Source organism: Myotis nattereri (genome assembly GCF_964212035.1).
Source record: "Myotis nattereri genome assembly, chromosome: 16".
Classification (NCBI taxonomy): Eukaryota; Metazoa; Chordata; class Mammalia; order Chiroptera; family Vespertilionidae; genus Myotis; species Myotis nattereri.
The window spans coordinates 54,728,343-54,748,185 of NC_138091.1; the positions used below are offsets into that span (position 1 = coordinate 54,728,343).

Here is a 19,843-nt window from a genome sequence, read left to right on the forward strand (position 1 = left end):
GGGGCGGGGATGGGGTGGAGGGGGTGGGGGGCGGGGCGGGGCGGGGTGTGGGCGTGGCCTGTTCTGACCTCGCCCGCCCCGTCCGCCCGGGTGCGCCTGGCACTAGCGGGTGCGAGCGGAGACGGGATGGATGCGCCGCAGGAGGAGCGCAAGGGCGAGGCTCCCTGGAGGAAGATGTCGGGAGAGGTAGGCGGGTGGCAGGAGAGGCCGGGGCTGAGGGCTGAGGATGGTCAGGTGGAGGTTCTCAGCAGGAGCTGAGAAGCCCTCGAGGCCATCCCGGGGTGCCATTGAGGGCCTACTGTGCGCCGGCACCGGGCTCCCGCCCCCGCCCCCCGCAGGCCTCTGTGAGCCCGGAGCCTCGCTTCAAGGGTAGGGATCGCTGAAGCCCTGGCTACGCGAATAGCCATGGGCCCCCGGAGTCCGGGCCGAAGTCCCGCCCGAGTGTGAGGTTATGCAACGCGAGTGAAGGATGTGCCAGGCGCCCGAGGATGCGAGAGGCCGTGGGCACGGCGGTGCGCGCGGGCCAGAACCACCTACCAGTGCGCAGGGCCTTGTCAGGTCACCATTCGACTGTGATTTCCTAACTGGCTTTCCCGTGTGTGAGGTAGGCAGTGTCCCTTTTTCTGGCCAGGTAGGCCTCTGAGAATCTGATGAGTTACTAAATGTGGATCCTGCCCCTACAAAATCCCACTGTGTGCCTGTCTCTCTGTCACACACACACACACACACCTACACTATCAGAGGCCCATCAGAAACCCATTGCACTGTCACCATCGTGAAGATAGCCATGAGGATGCTGGCGGCAGTCACAGGCTGTGCCCCGCATGGCTGCAGACACCCCTCGACAATAGCATGTGCAGGTGAGAGGGCTCAGACCCCAAGGCCCCTGGCCAGCAGCCCTGTCAGCAGCAAGAGGCGGTCACCGCATCTGAGTGGTCGCCTTTATTGGTTCACACGCCTTACGACTTCTGACCGTGTGAGGCTGCTGTTGTTATGCCCGTTACCGGGATGAGGGAACTGAGGCCCAGAGCCTGTGAAGTCTTACCCCAGAGGACTGTCCAGGGGAAGACGGCCTGTCAGTGATGGAGCGTGGAGGGCACCCGGCCCAGCCGACTCCAGAGCCCACGGCCTCGCCATGAATTTCCCAGCCCGGCCTTTCCCCGTCCCCCTGTGCCTTTGTGCCTTTGTCCCAAACCCCTGTTCCTCCTACTTTCTGGATTGAGCCCGAACATCTTCGCCTGGCGTTCAAGGCCCGCGGCCCTCAGCCCCACGCTCCCGGCCTCCCTCTGCGTTTAGCGGGCTGGCCGGTCAGCGGCTCAGAGCTGACCTTCAGTTCCTTCCTCCCTTGTCACCTCCGTGCTTGCGGCTGTGCAGTGTCCTCCTGCGTCAGATCCCACCCTCGGGGGAGGTCAACTCCGCGTCCCTTTCTCTGCGGCGGCCACCCCAGCTCCCCGGCCTCCCTGGGTCTGAGCCGCTGGGGTTAATCGGGTGACATTTATGGGGCCTCATCTTCCCTTTATGGCTGTTTGCTGTATCTGAAGCTCCTGATTATTTGGTGGGTGGATGGGGGAGGTAGGGTGGGCAGGGCTAGCCAGGCAGCGGAGGGCAGCTGTGGGAGCCTGAGATGTGGGGGGGGGGGGGATGGGGGGAGGGGTTCTGGGGCAGAGGAGCCCCCAGGCGGGAGGGAGGCGGGCACACGGTGGCGGCCGGAGGTCTAATGGAACCCGTCGTGCCCCGTAGGAGCTGGAGAAGCAGTACAGCCCCAGCAGATGGACTGTCCGCCGCGGAGCAGAGGAAGCCCTGAGGACCTACTCACAGATAGGAAGCGAGGGTACAGGGCACCGCTTCTCGGCCGCTTGGGTGGACTTTAGCGTGTGGCAGCGGCTCAGAACCTGGGGCTGGGGGTGGAGCCGCTGCCCAGCCAGCGCTCAGGGCAGTTCCCAAGGCCCCGGCACTGCCTAAGCCTCCTGGTGCGCCCAGGCCCGGTGCCAGGGGAGCGCGGGAGGCCCAGTCAACCATGCCCCTTGCCCCTCTGCCCTGCCAGCCATGCCAGGCCTTAAGGCCACACGCCCGGTGGCACAGGGCGACGGAGTGAACAAAGGAAGGCCTCTTTTTCGTCAAAGACATCGGGGCTTGGGGACCTGCAAGCTAGTGAACGCCAAGCTGGGTCCCCCCTCGGCCTGGGCTTGCGGAGCGCTGCCTGGGCTTGCGGAGCGCTGCCTGGGCTTGCGGAGCGCTGGCTGTGGTTTCAACGCCCCTGGGAGGCGGGCTTCGCGGGAAGCGTGAGCAAAGGGCAGCACCTCCCTCCTCGGGAAAATGGGCTGTTGGCACAGACTCCTCCAAGCTGGGTGGTGGCTGTCCCACCTGAGGTGCCAGCTGGAGGCGCAGGCTGGGGGCTGGTTCCGTCCCCACAGAGCCGGGTGGAGCTGAGTCCTGGGCTCTTCAGAGCTGCCTGCTGAGCCCAGCTGGGAGCCAAATACTCCTATTTGCTCAGTAAATATTTGAGGGCGCAGTGCCACCTGCCTGAGTTTGGAGAAAACCTGTTTGTCTATCTTCTCGTCCGGAGCGGGAGAGGGGTCGTCTCATAAGTAGCAGAGCTGAGACGACGGTGCTGCCGTGGCCGCAGACACTGTCCTTAGTCCCCGTGATCCGTGGCCCCGGGTCAGCTTGCAGCCCGTGTCCCTCTCCCTCCCGCTCCCACGCACCAGCCGGCCTGGAGGTGCCACAAGATGGGGAGCGCTCCCTTAGGGCCAGGCCAGGCGAGTGGGGTGGAACCTGTTGCTGTTTAAAATGCTGACATTTTGTTCATCGTGGACTTTGGGTATTAATTTTAATTTAAGCCGAAACTGGTTTGGCTCAGTGGATAGAGCGTCGGTCTGCGGACTGAAGGGTCCCAGGTTCGATTCCGGTCAAGGGCATGTACCTGGGTTGCGGGCACATCCCCAGTGGGGGATGTGCAGGAGGTTTCTCTTTCATCGATGTTTCTGACTCTATCTCTCTCCCTTCCGCTCAATAAATCAATAAAATATATTGATTTATATTGATTTTTTGAATCAAAAAAAATCAATAAAATATATTTTTTAAAAAAAATAATTTTAATTTAAAAAATATCTTGCATTTAAATATCATTTGTCTTATGATTGGTCAGCTCAAGCTGCCATAACACAGTGCCATCGGCTGGTGAGGCTTAAACAGCAGAAATCGATTTCTCGCAGCTCTGGACGCTGACAAGTCCCGATCAGGGGCCAGACAATTTGGTTCCCTGGGGAGGGGCCTCTTCCTGGCTTGCAGGCAGCCTCCTGCTATGTGTCCTCACATGGGAGAGAGAGAGAGAGAGAGAGAGAGAGAGAGAGAGAGACTTCCCGTCTTTCTTTCTCTTCTTATAAGGCCTCTTATCCCATCACAGGGCCTCCACCCTCATGCCCTCATCGAACCCTAACCACCTCCCAAAGGGGCCGCCTCCAAACACCCTCACATTAGGGGGTAGGCTTCAACATGAATTTGGGGGCTTTGGGGGAGGCACCCACATTCAGCCCATAACAGTCTTCATTGCTGAGTGTTTTTTTGTTTTTGTTTTTTTAATATATTTTTATGGATTTCAGAGAGGAAGGGAGAAGGAGAGAGAGAAACATCCATGATGGGAAAGAATCATGGACCAGCTGCCTCCTGCACGCCTCCTACAGGGGATCGATCCCGCAACCTGGGCATGTGCCCTTGACCGGGAATCGAACCCGGGACCCTTCAGTCTGCAGGCTGACGCTCTACCCACTGAGCAACACCGGCCAGGGCCATTGCTGAGTGTTTTGGTGCCACCTCCCAATACTGTGCCCCAAGAGAGAAGCCTCCCCAGGCCAGGCCCTGAATGACAAGGTTAAAAAAGGTCCCCAGGCTCAGAGCAGGTGGTGTGTGACCCCTGAACACAGCTTCCGGGTCAGAGTGGAGCAGGTGGTGTGTGGGGGGCGGTCGTGATGACAGTCAGAAGGCACCGTGAGTGCCCACCAGCTGGCCTTCGTGCCCAACACTCATCAGTGCCGCCTGTAACCTTGGAGATTGCCTCATTGGAATCAAACTGACGGGAGACAGCAAAACATAGCAAAAGGATGTAAAGCAGGGAAAATGTCCTGCCGGGCCGGAAAAACCTCCCACAAAGAGAAGGAAAGCACGCTTTGCTGGGTACAGATGCCCATCACAGGCAAGCGCTGGGGATTGCAAAGCCAAAGGAAACCTCACCCTTAGGTACAGCCAGGCAGCCGCGCCCGGAGCATACATACCTGTGCTCAAGGTGGAGGGAGGGGCGTGCTCAAGCCGGAGGGCACGCTGGTCCCGCCAAAACCCACCTGTGATAAAGGAAGCACCGGCATTGCCTTTACCCAGTGACGTTATGACCAGAGGTAGTTTTGCAACCTGGAGCCAGGCACCCGCAGAAGGTAGGCTCCTGCCCCCAGGCGACCCACAGGCTGGGGCGCTGTCCTTCCCGGTGATGATATTTCAAAGGGACGCCTCCGGGTCTTTGAGAAACAGTTTCCCAGATTGTAAAACCGGCTGGAGACTGGTTTAGCTTTTAAAATACTGCCATACATCTCAAAGGGGTAGAGAACAATTCCGCGGAAGGTTCCTGAAGTAACGCTCTAAGGACAGGGAGGGAGGTGAACTCTGTTTTCCTCTTTTCAGCCGGGAGAATTCATTCATTTTTTCTTATTTTTGATCTGTATTCACCCTGAGGGCGTCGCCCTATTAGCTTGCAGTGAGGGGTGGTTTCTTCTAATGAGTAGGTCACCTCATTCCCCATCAAAGGCTGGCTGCCCCCACGCTGGGGCCGGGTGAACCTGGGCAGAGAGCAGAGGGAGGTTTTAAGAACTATTTATCTTTATTTTTTTAATATATTTTATTGATATTCTACAGAGAGGAAGGGAGAGAGATAGAGAGTTAGAAACATCGATGAGAGAGAAACATCGATCAGCTGCCTCCTGCACATCCTCCACTGGGGATGTGCCCACAACCCAGGCACATGCCCTTGACCGGAATCGAACCTGGGACCTTTCAGTCCGCAGGCTGACGCTCTATCCACTGAGCCAAACCGGTTTCAGCAAGAACTATTTATCTTAAACTTCTTTTACCGAGACTGCCATACACATGTAATCTATATATATAAAAGCCTAAGCAACTGTTACGACCAGATGACCAGCCGGTAGTTATGATGCACACTGACCACCAAAGGGCAGATGCTCAACACAGGAGCTGCCCCCTGGTGGTCAGTGTGCTCCCACAGCCAACCTCCTGCAGCTGGCCAACCTCTTGTGGTCCCTCCCCTCCGCTGGCTGGCTCCGATTGGTCCCAATCGCAGGCCAGGCCGAGGGACCCCACCCGTGCACAATTTTGTGCACCAGGCCTCTAGTCTATAATAATAAAAGCATAATATGCTAATTAGACCGGACAGCCTAATGACCTTCTGAACGTCATTTCAGACATCCTTCCGGACGAAGCCACGGCAGTGGGGGCTGAGGCAGAGGTGGTCAGGGGCGATCAGGCAGGCAGGTGAGCAGTTAGGGGTGATCAGGCAGGCAGGCACGCAAGTGGTCAGGGGCGATCAGGCAGGCAGGTGAGCAGTTAGGGGCGATCAGGCAGGCAGGCAGAGTGGTTAGGGGTGATCAGGCAGGCAGGCAAGTAGTTAGGGGCAACCAGGCAGGCAGAGTGGTTAGGGGCATCAGGCAGGTAGGCAGAGTGGTTAAGGGTGATCAGGCAGGCAGGCAGAGTGGTTAGGGGCATCAGGCAGGCAGGCAGGCAGGCAAAGCAGTTAGGAGCCAGTGGTCCCAGATTGTGAGAGGGATGTCCAACTGCTGGTTTAGGCCCGATGCCTGCGGGATTGGGCCTAAACCAGCGGCCGAACATCCCCCAAGGGGATGTTTCCCCAGATTGCAAGAGGGTACAGGCCAGGCTGAGGGACAACCCTCTCCCCGCATGAATTTCATGCACCGGGCCTCTAGTGTATGTGTGTGTGTGTGTGTGTGTGTGTGTGTGTGTGTGTGTGTGTGTATGATATACATATGTTAGAACTGATTCCTGCTGCTCTGTCTCCTCCAGCAAGCTCCACCTACTTATGGGAATTCCAAACTTCTGCTTCCAAGACCATGCCTCCCACAGGAGGACCAATCACCAGCGAGGTGGGAGGGGCCTTGTGATTGACAGCCTCCACGACTGACGGGTTTTCCCAGACCCTCCTGCCTTCACTGGCTACAAGACTGGGCTTGTTACTCTGCACCAGAAAAATGAAGGGAAGGAAACAAAGGAATGCACAACACAAGCCCTAATGTCGTGTTTATTGTGGTAAAATACGTATCAGATAAAACTGACTCTTCTAGCCAGGCTGCCGTTGACCTGCGACCAGGAGGTCACGCTTGGATTCCCGGCCAGAGCATACGCCTGGCTTGTGGGCTCCATCCCCAGTCAGGGGCGTGCAGGAGGCAGCCGATCGATGATTCTCTCTCATCATTGATGTTTCTCTCTCCCTCTCCTTTCCTCTTTGAAGTCAATAAAAATATATTTTTTTAAATGTTTACTATTTAACCATTTTAACACTTAAGCAGTACTTAGTATAGTCACTTCTAGTTCCAAAACATTTTCATCATTCTGGAAAGAAAAACCCTACCCGTCAAACAGTTACTCCCCAATCTCTTCCCCCCACTACTCCCTCCCCCCCCTCGCCCCTGGCAACCACTAACTGCTTCCTGTCCCTACGGGTTTGCCTGTTCCGGGCAGTTCTTACAAATCGAGTGACAAGGTGGAATTCTGGGTCTGGTGTTTCGGAGTCCCCCCATACGGGAGCATTCCCTTTGCATGTGTGGACAAACCGCATGTGTTTAGCCACGGATGGACGTTTGGGCTGGTTCCGCCGTTTGGCTGTTGTGAATCGTGCTGCTATGAACATTCCTGTGCAAGGTTTAGCTTGAAAGCCCTACTTTCTCTCACTAGGTAAAGCCATTCTAGCAAAACGCATTTACTCTAAATGCTGGCTCTCGCCTTACGCTGAAGCCGACTCATGGACCAGCAGCAAACAGACCCTGATTCCAGGCCCTGGAGCTTGTCTGTAAGACAGCTTTGGGTGTGACTAACAGAAGCCCCATTTTTGCTTTTTCACAAGAGGAAGTTTGTAATAAGCCTTTGCTCGAAGCCCTCCCGTGTTCCTGCCCTCGGGTATTCACGCTCTGGGGGACCCAGCGGCTCTCAGTGGGGTGGGGAGGAGGCTCAGCTCGGGGTTCAGGATGAGCTGGGGGAGGAGGAGCCAGGAGGATGGACCAGGATGTGGTTTTTGTCCAGCAGCTGGCGTGACTTGTGCAAGTAAATTAATGGGCAGCCATAGGACGAGACACTAACTGTGTGTGTGTGTTTTATAAAGAAAAGAATGAGGAAGCTCTCTGTGTACTGACTGGGCAGGCTCTCCAAGGAATCTTAAGTGAAACAGGCAGGGCAGCGCATACTTAATACACTGCCATTTGGATTAAGGGCAGTGAGATCCTATATCTGTGTTCATACCATGGTCACCCTGGCGGCGGGCGGGGACATTTCCCTCAAAAGCCCTTTGTGTGCTTTTTAATGGTATCACTGTTATTTCTTTTTCTTTTTAAACTCTGTTTTTTTTTTATTATTTACTATTATTATTTTTTTAATATATATTTTTTTACAGAGTGGAAGGGAGAGGGATAGTTAGAAACATAGATGAGAGAAAAACATCGATCAGCTGCCTCCTGCACACCCCACTGAGGATGTGCCTGCAACCAAGGTACATGCCCTTGACCGGAATCGAACCTGGGACCCTTGAGTCCGCAGGCCGACGCTCTATCCACTGAGCCACACCGGCTAAGGGCTGTTATTTCTTCATAGGAAAAAATGACGGCATCCACTGATCTTGGAAACGGACGCCCAGTCAGTGCAGAACGTCACACATTAAACCCTCTCAGATGTAAACCGTGTGCAGAGTGTGCTGACATTCTCAGGGGTCAGCTTAGCCTCGGTGCAGCCTAATTGCTTCACTCAACAAAGCCTCCTGGTTCTAATCCATTAAAATGCGCTTCATTCCCAATAGATCCATTCTGCTCGGCATGTCCTGCTGCGCGTGGACATCCGGGAGCCGGTTTGGTTCTAGTGGTTAGATCCTTGCAGGCTCTCTGAGCAATGGTTGCTTGAAGCTTTATTTTATTAAAATATATTTTTATTGATTTCAGAGAGGAAAGGAGAGGGAGAAAGAGAGAAACATCAATGATGAGAGAATCATTGATTGACTGCCTTCTGCACGCCCCCTACTGGGGATCCAGCCCGCAACCCGGTCATGTGCCCGGACTGGGAATTGAACTGTGACCTCCTGGTTCATAGGGTGACGCTCAACCACTGAGCCACACTGGCCGGGCAGCAAAGAGGCTTTTAGCAAAAAGGTTTCCACCTGAAATCAGATAGGAGCGGCTGCTGCCCGAGCTGCGCTGACAGCCCTGTCCGTCTCCCGGGACAGCCACCAGGAGGGCCCGGGCCACGCGGAGGAGCCTGCTGGATGTCCCCTACGGAGCCGGCGAAGGGGAGACGTTGGACGTCTACTTCCCCGAGGCGGCGTCCGAAGGTGAGCAGGGGCGTCCGAAGGTGAGCAGGGGCGGGCGTCTACTTTCCCGCGGCGGCGTCCGAAGGTGAGCAGGGCCGGGCGTCTACTTTCCCGCGGCGGCGTCCGAAGGTGAGCAGGGCCGGGGGCCGGGCGTCTCGCGGGGCCGTGGGAGCCGGCCTCAGCCGCCGTGCTTTGTCTTACAGCCCTGCCGCTCTTCGTGTTCCTTCACGGCGGATACTGGCAGAGCGGAAGGTGGGTCTGCAGAGTGGGAGGAGCAGAGGCAAAGGGAGAGGCACCTTTAAAAAAACTACAATAATAAAGGAGTAATATGCCAATGAGACCAGACGGAGCTGGGGCTGTGAGGGAAGCCCGGGTCCCAGGTGCCAGAGGGAAGCCGGTGCGGGCAGCCGGGGGAAGGAGGGCCTGCTCTTGCACGAGTTCCATGCATCAGGCCTCTAGTATATATACATAGACAGTCCTCGGGTTACGTCGGACTCAGTGTACATCGCTTCGGACTACGTCACTATCTCCCATCCTATCTAATAAGAGGGAATATGCTAATTGACCCTCGTGCCGTCACAAAGATGGTGGTGCCCACAGCCAATAAGGAGGGAATATGCTAATTGACTGCCCCACCCTCAAAGATGGTGGTGCCCAGTCCCCTCAGCCCCCTAGCCGCCCAGGGCTGCCCAAGGCTCAGGTAACCAGGGCCGGCTGAGGCTTGCGCTGCCGGCAGGGGCAGCAGCAGAGGTGTGATGGGGCGTCGCCTTCCCCTGATCGCTGGGTTGCCTCCCACCCCTGAGGGCTCCCAGACTGTGAGAGGGGGCAGGCTGGGCTGAGGGACTCCCCTCCAGTGCATGAATTTTCATGCACCGGGCCTCTAGTTTATTTATAAAAAAAAAAAGTTCCGTCATTTCAACATATGCACATATGTGCTTTATGTTTTTTTATTATTTATTTACCACAAGTAAAGGTCAGGAATTGTTCTCATTCTTTGAAATTTTTTTTCCTGTTTCACTTCATCACTGCGGTGTCTGTGCTCCACGTGAGTGACGTAGGTGCTTACGTAGGTGGGTTCTGACTTACGGCGAAAATCGCGTTACGTCGCGCTGTAGGGACGGAGGCCCAGAGCCTGCCTCCTCCTGCCACACGGCTCAGAGGGACAGGGGCCGTGGTGGCCGAGCTCCCGGGTCACTCTTGGTCTCTCTGCAGTAAAGACGAGTCCGCCTACATGGCGGGCCCCCTGACCGTGCGGGGAGCGGCGGTGGTGGTAGTGGGTTACACCTTGGCCCCCAAAGGTAAGGCGGTGGCCCTGCAGGGGTGGGGGCCGGGGGGCTTTGTGGGGAGCGAGCCCTCACAGCACCTGCCCTGCGCGTCTCCCACAGGGACCCTGGACCAGATGGTGGAGCAGGTGGCCCGGAGCCTCGCCTTCGTGCAGAAGCGGTTTCCGTGCAACAAGTGGGTGTCGCCGCAGGTGTCCTTTGGCTGATGATGCTGGGGGGCTGGAAGGGCTGGGGGGGCACTGGGTCCAGCCATTCAGCCCCTTCGTGCAGCCCAGCTGCCCTCTGGCCCGTGGAGCGGAGGACAAGCAGCGACGCGGCCTCCGCTCTGGCCCTCCCAGGGGGATGTACCTGTGCGGACACTCGGCCGGGGCCCACCTGGCCGCCATGATGCTCCTGGTGAACTGGACCGAGCGGGGAGTCACGCCCAACCTCAAAGGTTTCCGTGGGGCCTGCAGCCTGGCCCGCAGCCTCCCCCTCCCCTCCCCCACGGGGCCTGAGCTGGGGGCCTGCACTGGCTGCTGACCCGGGGGCTTTGAGTCTGTGAGCGGGCCTGCTTGCTGCTTCTTGGTTTCCTATTCTGGTCCCTCCCCCTCTATCTCTACCCCCCGCCCCCCCATCCTGGGCCGGCCCACGCTGCGCCTGCACAAGACCTGGTCTGGGTGGGTGGCCCCGCTGCCACGGGCCCTCTGGTGGTTCCTCCCTCCCAGCCTGCTTCCTGCTGAGTGGGATCTACGACCTGGAGCCCATGGTGCACACCTCTGTGAATGCCCCTCTGCGCCTGACCCCGTGAGTCCCCTCCCCGCTGGCTGGAGCCCAGGAGGGGTGCAGGGTGAGGCAGGGAGGGTGTGAGGTGAGTGTGAGGTTCCTCTCCTGACCCCCCCCCCCCACCACCTCCCGCACAGGGAGGATGCTCTGAGGAACAGCCCACAGTGGCACCTGGAGGCGGCCTCCGCGAAGCCCAGGGGTCCAGCCTGCCCCATGCTGGTGATCGTGGGCCAAAACGACAGCCCCGAGTTCCACAGGCAGTCCAGGGAGTTTTACCAGGTACCCCAGCAGCCTGCCGTGGGCTGGAGGTCGGGGCCATGCGGTCTCCTGTCCTGCCCTGTATTTCACCCCAATGGCCCCAAGCCATCCATCGCCAATTCGCCGATTCGGCAGATGCGTGGTGAGCACCTGCTCTGTGCCAGGCACGGGGTGAGAGCCCCCCTCTCCTCTCCCGCGCCACACGCTCCCCTGCTCCCTCCTCCCACCAGACCCTGTGCCGAGCCGGGTGGCGAGCCTCCTTTGAAGACCTCCAGGACGTGGATCACTTTGAGATGGTCTGGAAGCTGACCCAGCAGGACTACGCGCTCACCCAGGTGGGGCGTGTCCCTTCACGGGTGGAGGGCGGGGGAGGGGTGCGTGGCCCCTGCCCCTGCCGTAGCCCCTACGCGTGAGCGGAGCGGGGAGCGCAGAGCAGCTGCTGGCTGGTTGTCGCCCAGGAGGCTGGGAGGCCTGGCGATAGGAATCACGTGCCACACTTGCCTCCTTCACTTAATTTTCTTTTCTTTCTTTTTTTAATTTTTAATTGATTTCCGAGAGGAAGGGAGAGGGAGAGAGAAACATCAGTGATTGAGAGAGAATTATGGATCGGCTGCCTCCTGCACGCCCGCTACTGGGCATTGAGGCTACAACCCAGGCACATGTCGTGACCAGAATCGAACCGTGACCTCCTAGTTCATAGGTCAACGCTCAACCACTGAGCCACACCAGCTGGGCTTAATTTTATTTTCCAGTTAGAGGTGCATTCAATATTACTTTATATTAGTGTCAGGTGTACAGCATAGTGGTTAGACAAGAATATACTTTATAAAGTGATCCCCCTGTTAAATTTTATAATTTTTACATATCCCGAAATAATGTTTATGGATTTCTTTTCAATGGTTTACAAACAAAGCCTTTCTTGGCCCCTGGGTCACACCTGGGGGTAAGTCGGCCTGAGGCGTGAGCCTCATTAGCACATTTCCAACGGGAGGCGGGGAACTCACTGAGCAGCCCTCTCCCGCATCACATCCTCCCGAGAGCGCCTCCCGAGCCTCTCCCGTGCGAGGGCTTTGTCTTTGCCTCCTGCTGCAGATTATTTTGAAAACAATCTTCCAAGAGTCCTGATGGGCCCCAAGCCCCAGCCGCGTGCACCCGACCTGTGAGTCTTCTGCAAAGGGCCGGACCGCTCCCCCCAACCAGCCTCCGCTTCCCGGGAGCCCTGTAGCCTCCATGTGTCCACCTGCCCTGGCAAGAGCCCCGTCTTCCCCCTGCTCTGAGCAGGATCCCCATCTCCGTGGCCGCGCCCTGGTCGGAATCAAGTCGCTGCAGGGACAGGCCAGCCCGGGGCAACGCTGCGTGATGCCAAGTCTGAGCCCACCGCCTGCTGAGAAAGGAGACAGAAACGACAGCTCCGAACCTGCATGCCCGGACACACACCTTTCAAAACAAATCAGAAAAGAATAGTCTTTCGTCACATGTAACAGTGATATAAAATTCAAATGTCCGTATCCATAAGTACATTCATACGTTCATTCATCTACGAGTTGTCCGTGGTGGTGTCTGAGCTACAAGAGCAGAGCTGGGTGGGGTCAGAGACTGGATGGCCCCAGAGCTAAACTGATTACCATCTGGATCTTTTGCAAGCGATTCCCACACCAGGTCTGCCTTTTGCTTCACTCTTTGTCCACTCTGTCCTGGGCTCCACCGGACATTTGGGTCTGCCCTGAAAACCCTGGAATGTTAGCCTCGGGATAACCCCTTGACCATGACAGGACAGTGACACCCACAGGTGGACAAGCTTCTGCTGCCTCCCCACCCTCCCACCCCAGGAGAGTGTGCAGTCCCCTGGGAGCCAGCTGTCCCCCACTGCACCCCACCACCTCTCTGCCCCACTCTGAATAGCTCGCAGTTCAAGAATGATTGATTAGCTCTGGCCGGTGGTGCTCAATGAGTTTGTTAAAAATTTAAATTCACATTTGACCTAAAAATCCACTTTTAGAAATCTAGCCCCTGGAAGCAAAAGTACCAGAACACAGGGATATTCATACAAAGTGTTTACTGCAGTATCCTATATAATAAAAGGCTAATATGCAAATTGTCCCCTTGGGAGTTCGACTGCTCACTATAAAGAGCGCTGACCACCAGGGGGCAGCACAGAACAAAGGAAGGCCCCGGCCCACAGCCGGCAGCTGGGGAAGGAAGGCCCCAATCAGCCCTGATCACCAGCCAGACCTAAGGACCCTACCCGTGCACGAATTTCGTGCACCGAGCCTCTAGTTATATACAATGGTACAGAATTAGCAACCTGAGGGCCCGTCCATAGGGGCCTGACTGAATAAGTATCTCTGCTGCAGCATGGACCGCTATGGACCTGGAGGGATGTCTGGTTCCGGAGGGTTTCTGATGGGAAGGCAGGAACCCAGTTCCAAGGGTCCATTTTGAGACTTCCAAGAAGCCTCAGTGAAAAGACGTGGTAAGAGCCGAATTCATAGCTCCCTGAGCCAGGGCGGAGGCGGAGCCCTGGATTTCACCTGGGACATCTTTTCCCTGGAGGATGCTCGGTGTCAGCACACATTCCAACTCAGCTGGCTCGGGGTCAGGGGGAGCTGGCACTAGGGGGCCCCAGGAGTGGGGCGCCCACAAGGACAACCAGAGTTTGCAGGCTGAAAGGGCTTCATACAGATGTACTCGACCGGCGCCTCCTTAAATCCATTAGGAGGACTGCAGCCCACTGTAGCTCCGCTCTCACCACTCTGCTAAGCGTGGGAAGCGGCAAACGCGGGACCGAGGTCGCTAGGTGCACGGGGCGCAGAAGCCGAGCCACGCAGAGGGAGGACTACAACTCCCAGCATGCCCCGCGCACTCCCAGAAGGCCGCGAGGGCCGCTCCCGAGCTGGGCGTTCCCGACAGGCCTCGCGGCGACCGTCAACCGCTCGATTTGAATCGCGGCACCGCTCGGGGTGGCGGTGGGATGGGTGCCCCGTCGTTGCCCGCGGCCTGGCAGCTCTACCTCAAGGACCACCGCGTCTCCACGTTCAGGAACTGGCCCTTCCTGGAGGGCTGCGCCTGCACCCCGGAACGGGTGAGACGGGAGGGGCCCGGGGTCCCAGGCCCGTCCCCTCCCGCGGGCTCGGCCCCTGTCTGGGCTCCCGGGGCCCGGGGTGTCCCTCCCGCGGGCTCGGCCCCCCGTCTGGGCTCCCGGGGCCCGGGGTGTCGTCCCCCCCGCGGGCTCGGCCCCCCTCTGGGCTCCCAGGACCCGGAGTGTCCCCCCCGCGGGCTCGGCCCCCCCCTGGGCTCCCGGGACCCGGGGTGTCCCCCCCGCGGGCTCGGCCCCCCCCTGGGCTCCCGGGACCCGGAGTGTCCCCCCCGCGGGCTCGGCCCCCCGTCTGGGCTCCCGGGGCCCGGGGTGTCGTCCCCCCCGCGGGCTCGGCCCCCCTCTGGGCTCCCGGGACCCGGGGTGTCCCCCCGCGGGCTCGGCCCCCCTGGGCTCCCGGAGGGCACGCGCCGCGGGTCCGAGCCGGCCTTCCCTTGCAGATGGCCGCGGCCGGCTTCATCCACTGCCCCACGGAGAACGAGCCCGACCTGGCCCAGTGCTTCTTCTGCTTCAAGGAGCTGGAAGGCTGGGAGCCGGACGACGACCCGCTGTGAGTGCCGGCGGCCCGCCCCTCCGGGAAACCGCATTTCCGGGAAGGACGCTTGGGGCGGGGGCGCTTCCGGCCGCATTCTGCGCCCAAGCAGCTGTTGCCAGTGGACGAACCTCTGTGAGTCCAGCCTCTGCGCGCCTCCTGCCCGCCTCGCAGCCTCATGGGGCCAGTGCCCTCGGTGCGTGTTGAAGAGGTCCCTTCCCGCCGGTCCCGAGGCCTTGGAGGTTGGACAGACCCGGGAGCAGCCCCTGTTGTGACCAGGGTGCCCAGGTGCCTTTCTGGTTTCAGAGTTTTTTTAAAAATATATATATTTTATTGATTTTTTTTTTTACAGAGAGGAAGGGAGAGGGATAGAGAGTTAGAAACATCCGTGAGAGAGAAACATGGATCAGCTGCCTCCTGCACGCCCCCTGCTGGCGATGTACCCTTGACCGGAATGGAACCTGGGACTCTTCAGTCCACAGGCTCTAGCCACTGAGCCAAACTGGTCAGGGCAAGAGCTTTTTTTTTTTTTTTTTTTTTAAATATGTTTTTATTGATTTTAGAGAGGAAGGGAGAGGGAGAGAGAGAGAGAGAGAGAGAGAGAGAGAAGCATCAATGATGAGAGAGAATCAAGCCTGCAACCCAGGCATGTGCCCTTGACTGGAGTCGAACCCAGAGCCCTTCAATCCACAGGCCCACGCTCTGTCCACTGAGCCAAACCAGCTAGGGCTTGTTTCAGTTTTAAATCTCAAGCCTTACTGTGCTACGGTCCCCACACCACCAACCAGCCTTTCCGAGGGGCTCCGGGCCGCTGGGGCTCACTCTGCAGGGGACGGGACCCCGTGTCTGCATTCAGGGGACCGCAGTGTCTCCTGCCGGCCAGTGCACGCGCTCACCTTCCCCGCAGAGTCGCCGGTTTCCACCACTTTCCTTTCCCGTGGAGACGAGCCGGGGACTGTGTTTGTGGCCGGGGCCCAGTGTTGACGCGGTGGTGTGGCGGGCACACCGGGAGCCCTGGGAAATGCCAGCGTGCTCTGGGAGTGGGTCTCCTACGCGCGGCGATGTTTCATGTCCTCGTCAGTGTGGGCTGACCCTCTGGACTTCCTGTGGCCGTGTGTTCGTCCGCAGGGCTCTGGCTCGGGGCTGGGCGCTCCGCCCGCCTGCTCCCCACGCAGACGTGATGGTGCGCGGCCCAGCGCTTCCCTGGAGAAGCCTGGCCCGCGGGCCTTATTCCAAACCAGTAGATTATGTGACAGTTCCCGGGGTATGAGGCTGCTTCACAGCATCCCTAGAGGCCCTGGGCCCGTTTGGCTCAGTGGATAGCGGGCACCAGCCCAGACTGCAGGGCCACAGGTTCCATTCCGGTCAGAGGCTCATCCCTCCGTTGCAGTCTCGGGGGAGGATTAACAAAACAAAAAACACCTTGAGGGTTTTCGGGGATCTGACTGTAACAGCTCTGGACTCACGTAGCACTTCCTACTCACTGCTCCGGGCTCCGGGTGACTCCATCAGGGAAGGGGGAGGAGGGGAGGGGGCGTCCACAGAGGGAAGGCGCTGCGCTGAGCCGCGTGGGGAAGTGGCCGGGGACCTAGTCCTGGTTCCGTCTACTTGGGACGTCACTGCTCTCCAGCGAGCGGGGCGTCTGCAGACGGAGGGGTGGGAGGCGGCGACAAGCTGCGGCCTCTGCCTCCTCGGTGACCCGCTCCTGTGTCGCTCCCCAGGGAGGAACACAAGAAGCATTCGTCGGGCTGTGCCTTCCTTTCTGTCAGGAAGCAGTTCGAGGAGCTGACCCTCGGTGAATTCCTGAAACTGGACAAGGAAAGAGCCAAGAACAAAGTGGTACGTGTGATGGGTGAGAGCCCCGAGCGGCTGCTGGGCGTCTGCAACGCCGAGCCCTCCAGCCCCACACCCTCTCGGCAGCGCGTCTGTGAGATGGCGTCTCTGTCGTTCTTGTTTCCACACCCGTTTACAGATGTAAAGCCCACTAGCCCGGTGGCTGCACAGACACAGGCACAGGCAGGTGGGTGGCCGGCGGCTGAAGGTGGCCGGCGGCTCTAGGTGACAGACCAGCCTTGTTTATCGTTAGGGGACAGTCGTTAGGGGACAGTCGTTAGGGGACAGGCGAGAGAAAGCTGTGGCTGAGCAGACGGGAGGAAGACTGGGGCGGCCAGTGAGGCTGAAGGGACCATAGGGGGAGAAAGGCAGAGCTGGGGCCTGTTGTGGAGGTGACAGCACTGCCCAGCAGGAAGCCACCAGGGGGCGCTGTCGGCACCGGCGGGGTGGGCGGCATTTATTGGGCATCGGGTGTTTGTTCTCCCGAGTCATACAGAACACTTCCCGTGCTGCAGGAGGTTTTTTGTCTGTTCAGTCATAAACGGTATGAGCTTCTATAAGGGGTGGTCACTGCCACCCGGTGTGTTCCTTTCCGGGTCATTTAAAATTTACATATTTTAAAGAGGGATGGAAAGTTTAAGCTAAGCCGCGGCCCCCAAGTCTGTGATGTCCTAGGCCCGTGGTCGGCAAACCGTGGCTCGCGAGCCACATGCAGTTCTTTGGCCCCTTGAGTGTGGCTCTTCCACAAAATACCGACTTCTGCGCGTGGGCCACGAAGTTTGAATCGCGCTGTACGTGCGCCCGCACGTGGGCTGGCTCCCTAAGGCTCATCTGTCTTGTAGGCTGTTTCGACCCAGGTGTGAAGCCTGTTATGTGAGCGCACCACACAGTGCAGGGCAGTCGCTTATCAGACGTTTTATTGAGAACCAGAGGACACGCTGTGCTGCGCTGCACCGATGCGGGCGGCGGGGCGGGTGCTGGTGGTGCTGTGCGTCTGAGACCCGGTTAAACGAGGTGCCGCTGCCGGTGGGCGGACAGGTCACTGCGAGGCCAGCCCACAGCCCTGCGTGTGCATCGCTGCCCCCGCCGTTTGGGGGAAGTGGCGTGAGGGGAGCCAGTGTGAACAAGCCCGTGGAGGGTGAACTTCAGGCGGGAGCATCGGAGCAACTGCTTCTCTGCGGACTCGGGTCCCTAAACCCGGGGGGGGGGCGGGGGGTTTGGGGGGACAGGCAGGAGCTGCCGCACAGGTTGCTCGGCCAGTTTCACTGTTTCTCACAGGAGGTTCTTGTTGTTTCTTCAGCCCCTTTGGTAGGAAGCGTGTGCGGACGGCGCTGGTCTCCGTGTGGTGGTGCTGACATGGCAGCCTGTGTGCACAGGGTCTGCAAGGGCTCAGGCGCGGGTCCCTTACCAGGCTCACCATGGGCCCTTTTCTCTTGTTCTTGTCAATGTATTATTGTTAAAATCAAATTTTCTTTAAAAAGAATGTTTATTATTACTATTTTTTAATCTTTACTCAAGGATATGTTTTCACTGATTTCAGAGAGAGAAAAGAAGGGAGAGGGAGAGAGAAACATTGATGGGTTGCCTCCTGAACACACCCAGATCGGGGTTTGAACCTGAAACCAGGGTATATCCCCACTGGGAATCAAACCTGCGACCTTTTGGTGCAAGGACAGATGGCACTCCAACCAACTGAGCCACATAGGCCAGGGCAAAATTAAACTTTCTTTTAATTTTAAAGTAAGTAAGCCACACGGCTGGTATGGCTCAGTTAGTTGGGGCCTCGTCCTGTACAGCAGATGAGCAGTTCAGTTCCTGGTCAGGGCACATGCTCAGGCTTTGGGTTTGAGTTCGGGAGGCAGCCAATTGATGTGTTTCTCTCTTTCTCTCCCTCTCTCCCTTCCTCTCTAAAGTTCATTTTTTTAAAAAGTACATATAGAAAGTAATTTCTAAATGTTAGAGTTTGTTTTTTAATGTGACAAATCAAGGAGAATAAAAATTAAGGTAGGGCAGCCCTAGCTGGTTTGGCTCAGTGGATAAAGCGTGGGCCTGCGGACTGAAAGGTCCCGGGTTCAATTCTGGGTTGTGGGCTTGGTCCCCAGTAGGGGGCGTGCAGGAGGCAGCCAGTCAATGATTCTCTTTCATCATTGATGCTTCTCTCCCTCTCCCTCCCTTCCTCTCTGAAATCAATAAAAACATTTTTTAAAAATTAAGGTGGGATGCCGAAACCGGTTTGGCTCAGTGGATAGAGCGTCGGCCTGCGGACTGAGGGGTCCCAGGTTCGATTCCGGTCAAGGGCATGTACTTGGGTTGCGGGCACATCCCCAGTGGAGGATGTGCAGGAGGCAGCTGATCGATGTTTCTCTCTCATGGATGTTTCTAACTCTCTCTCTCCCTCCCTTCCTCTCTGTAAAAAATCAATAAAATATATTAAAAAAAAAAAAAGTTAAGGTGGGGCTAATGTGGTTGTCACTTGCTCTCCGGAGGGAGCGCTGAGCAGGCGGAAGGCTGGAAGCTAGCCCTGGGCGGCGGGAGGCGGAGGTGCTGTGTTCGGGGGAAGCTAGTGTTCGAGAGGAGGCAGCCCGGCCGGTGCTGCTCGGACCCCAGGCTCGCTGACCTCAGCCGCACGGTGCGATTTGGAAGCTGCTGTTTCGCTCTCCTGAGTCTGTCCTTCATTTCCAGGCAAAGGAAGCCAACCACAAGCAGAAAGAGTTTGAAGAAATCGCAAAGAAAGTCCGCAGCGCCATCGAGCAGCTGGCAGCCATGGAGTGAGGCCCCACGCGCTCCTGGTCCCGCGGAGGGCGTCGTCGCCGAGGCTCGGCCCCCAGTGTCGCCGCTGCCTGTGGGCCGGGGCAGTGACTTGGGAAGGAGCCACTGGCCATGTGGAGAGAACTGAAGCCGCCGTGTTTTCTCGTGAAAGCGGGGCCACGGCGTCCTGTCTGCGCCGGGCGTTGCTGAGGGCCGCGCTGATTCTCTTTCTTTGGTTGCCACGGCTTATGGATCCTGGAGGGGCGGCGGGGTGGGGGGTGGGGGGGGGCAGGTGTGGGCACGTGGGTTTCCGGCTCACAGCCTGAGATTTATACGAGCGCATCATAGGTCTTTGCTGCTGGACGAGTAGAGGATTCACATGCTTTTGCATTATAAGCTATGGCGTGCATTTCCGTGTCCCAGTGCTCTATTCTCTCCCTTCGCGAGTCCTGTGACCCCTCACCTGCCAGGCCTGGCTGTGCTGTGTGTGTTTGGTCTCCCCACCTGGTCATCAGGACCTTCAAGGCTGCAGAGGGGCTGTAGTGGAGCCCCGAGGGGCTGGGAGGGACGCGAGGACTGGCATCTTGGGTAAAGCCAGCCTCTTGCTTTGAGGTCGGTTGAAGGTCCTCCCCCTCCGATGGGCACATGACAAGATTACAACATTTCCCCAAAACAGACAAGGAAAAGGTCCTCGGTGCCCGACACAGCATTTCCAGGGCCGCCCAGTGCCCGACCCTCTCCAGCCG

General features: G+C 58.0%; 2 protein-coding genes across 2 annotated transcripts; both read left to right on the top strand.

The window, feature by feature from the left end:
- Nucleotides 1–103: 103 nt before the first annotated feature.
- Nucleotides 104–12,397, top strand: AFMID (arylformamidase). The gene is made up of 11 exons (XM_081110563.1): nt 104–186; nt 1,741–1,831; nt 8,501–8,605; nt 8,788–8,836; nt 9,797–9,882; nt 9,970–10,042; nt 10,206–10,303; nt 10,575–10,653; nt 10,770–10,911; nt 11,121–11,225; nt 11,983–12,397. Exons 1-11 carry the CDS (start codon nt 127–129, stop codon nt 12,013–12,015), a joined length of 921 nt encoding a protein of 306 aa, XP_080966689.1. The 5' UTR covers nt 104–126; the 3' UTR covers nt 12,016–12,397.
- A 1,434-nt stretch (nt 12,398–13,831) lies between these two features.
- Nucleotides 13,832–19,505, top strand: BIRC5 (baculoviral IAP repeat containing 5). The gene is made up of 4 exons (XM_081110595.1): nt 13,832–13,972; nt 14,425–14,534; nt 16,238–16,355; nt 19,032–19,505. Exons 1-4 carry the CDS (start codon nt 13,862–13,864, stop codon nt 19,119–19,121), a joined length of 429 nt encoding a protein of 142 aa, XP_080966721.1. The 5' UTR covers nt 13,832–13,861; the 3' UTR covers nt 19,122–19,505.
- The last annotated feature ends 338 nt before the right edge of the window (nt 19,506–19,843 follow it).

What these genes read in the sequence shown, in the direction of transcription:
- AFMID (XM_081110563.1), top strand. Translation starts at nt 127, where the DNA reads ATGGATGCGCCGCAGGAGGAGCGCAAGGGCGAGGCTCCCTGGAGGAAG. An exon ending in CCCCGAGGCGGCGTCCGAAG is followed by an intron (nt 8,606 to 8,787) that starts GTGAGCAGGGGC and finishes TTTGTCTTACAG; the next exon opens with CCCTGCCGCTCTTCGTGTTC. An exon ending in AGTCCAGGGAGTTTTACCAG is followed by an intron (nt 10,912 to 11,120) that starts GTACCCCAGCAG and finishes TCCTCCCACCAG; the next exon opens with ACCCTGTGCCGAGCCGGGTG.
- BIRC5 (XM_081110595.1), top strand. Translation starts at nt 13,862, where the DNA reads ATGGGTGCCCCGTCGTTGCCCGCGGCCTGGCAGCTCTACCTCAAGGAC. An exon ending in GAGCCGGACGACGACCCGCT is followed by an intron (nt 14,535 to 16,237) that starts GTGAGTGCCGGC and finishes GTCGCTCCCCAG; the next exon opens with GGAGGAACACAAGAAGCATT. An exon ending in AAAGAGCCAAGAACAAAGTG is followed by an intron (nt 16,356 to 19,031) that starts GTACGTGTGATG and finishes CTTCATTTCCAG; the next exon opens with GCAAAGGAAGCCAACCACAA.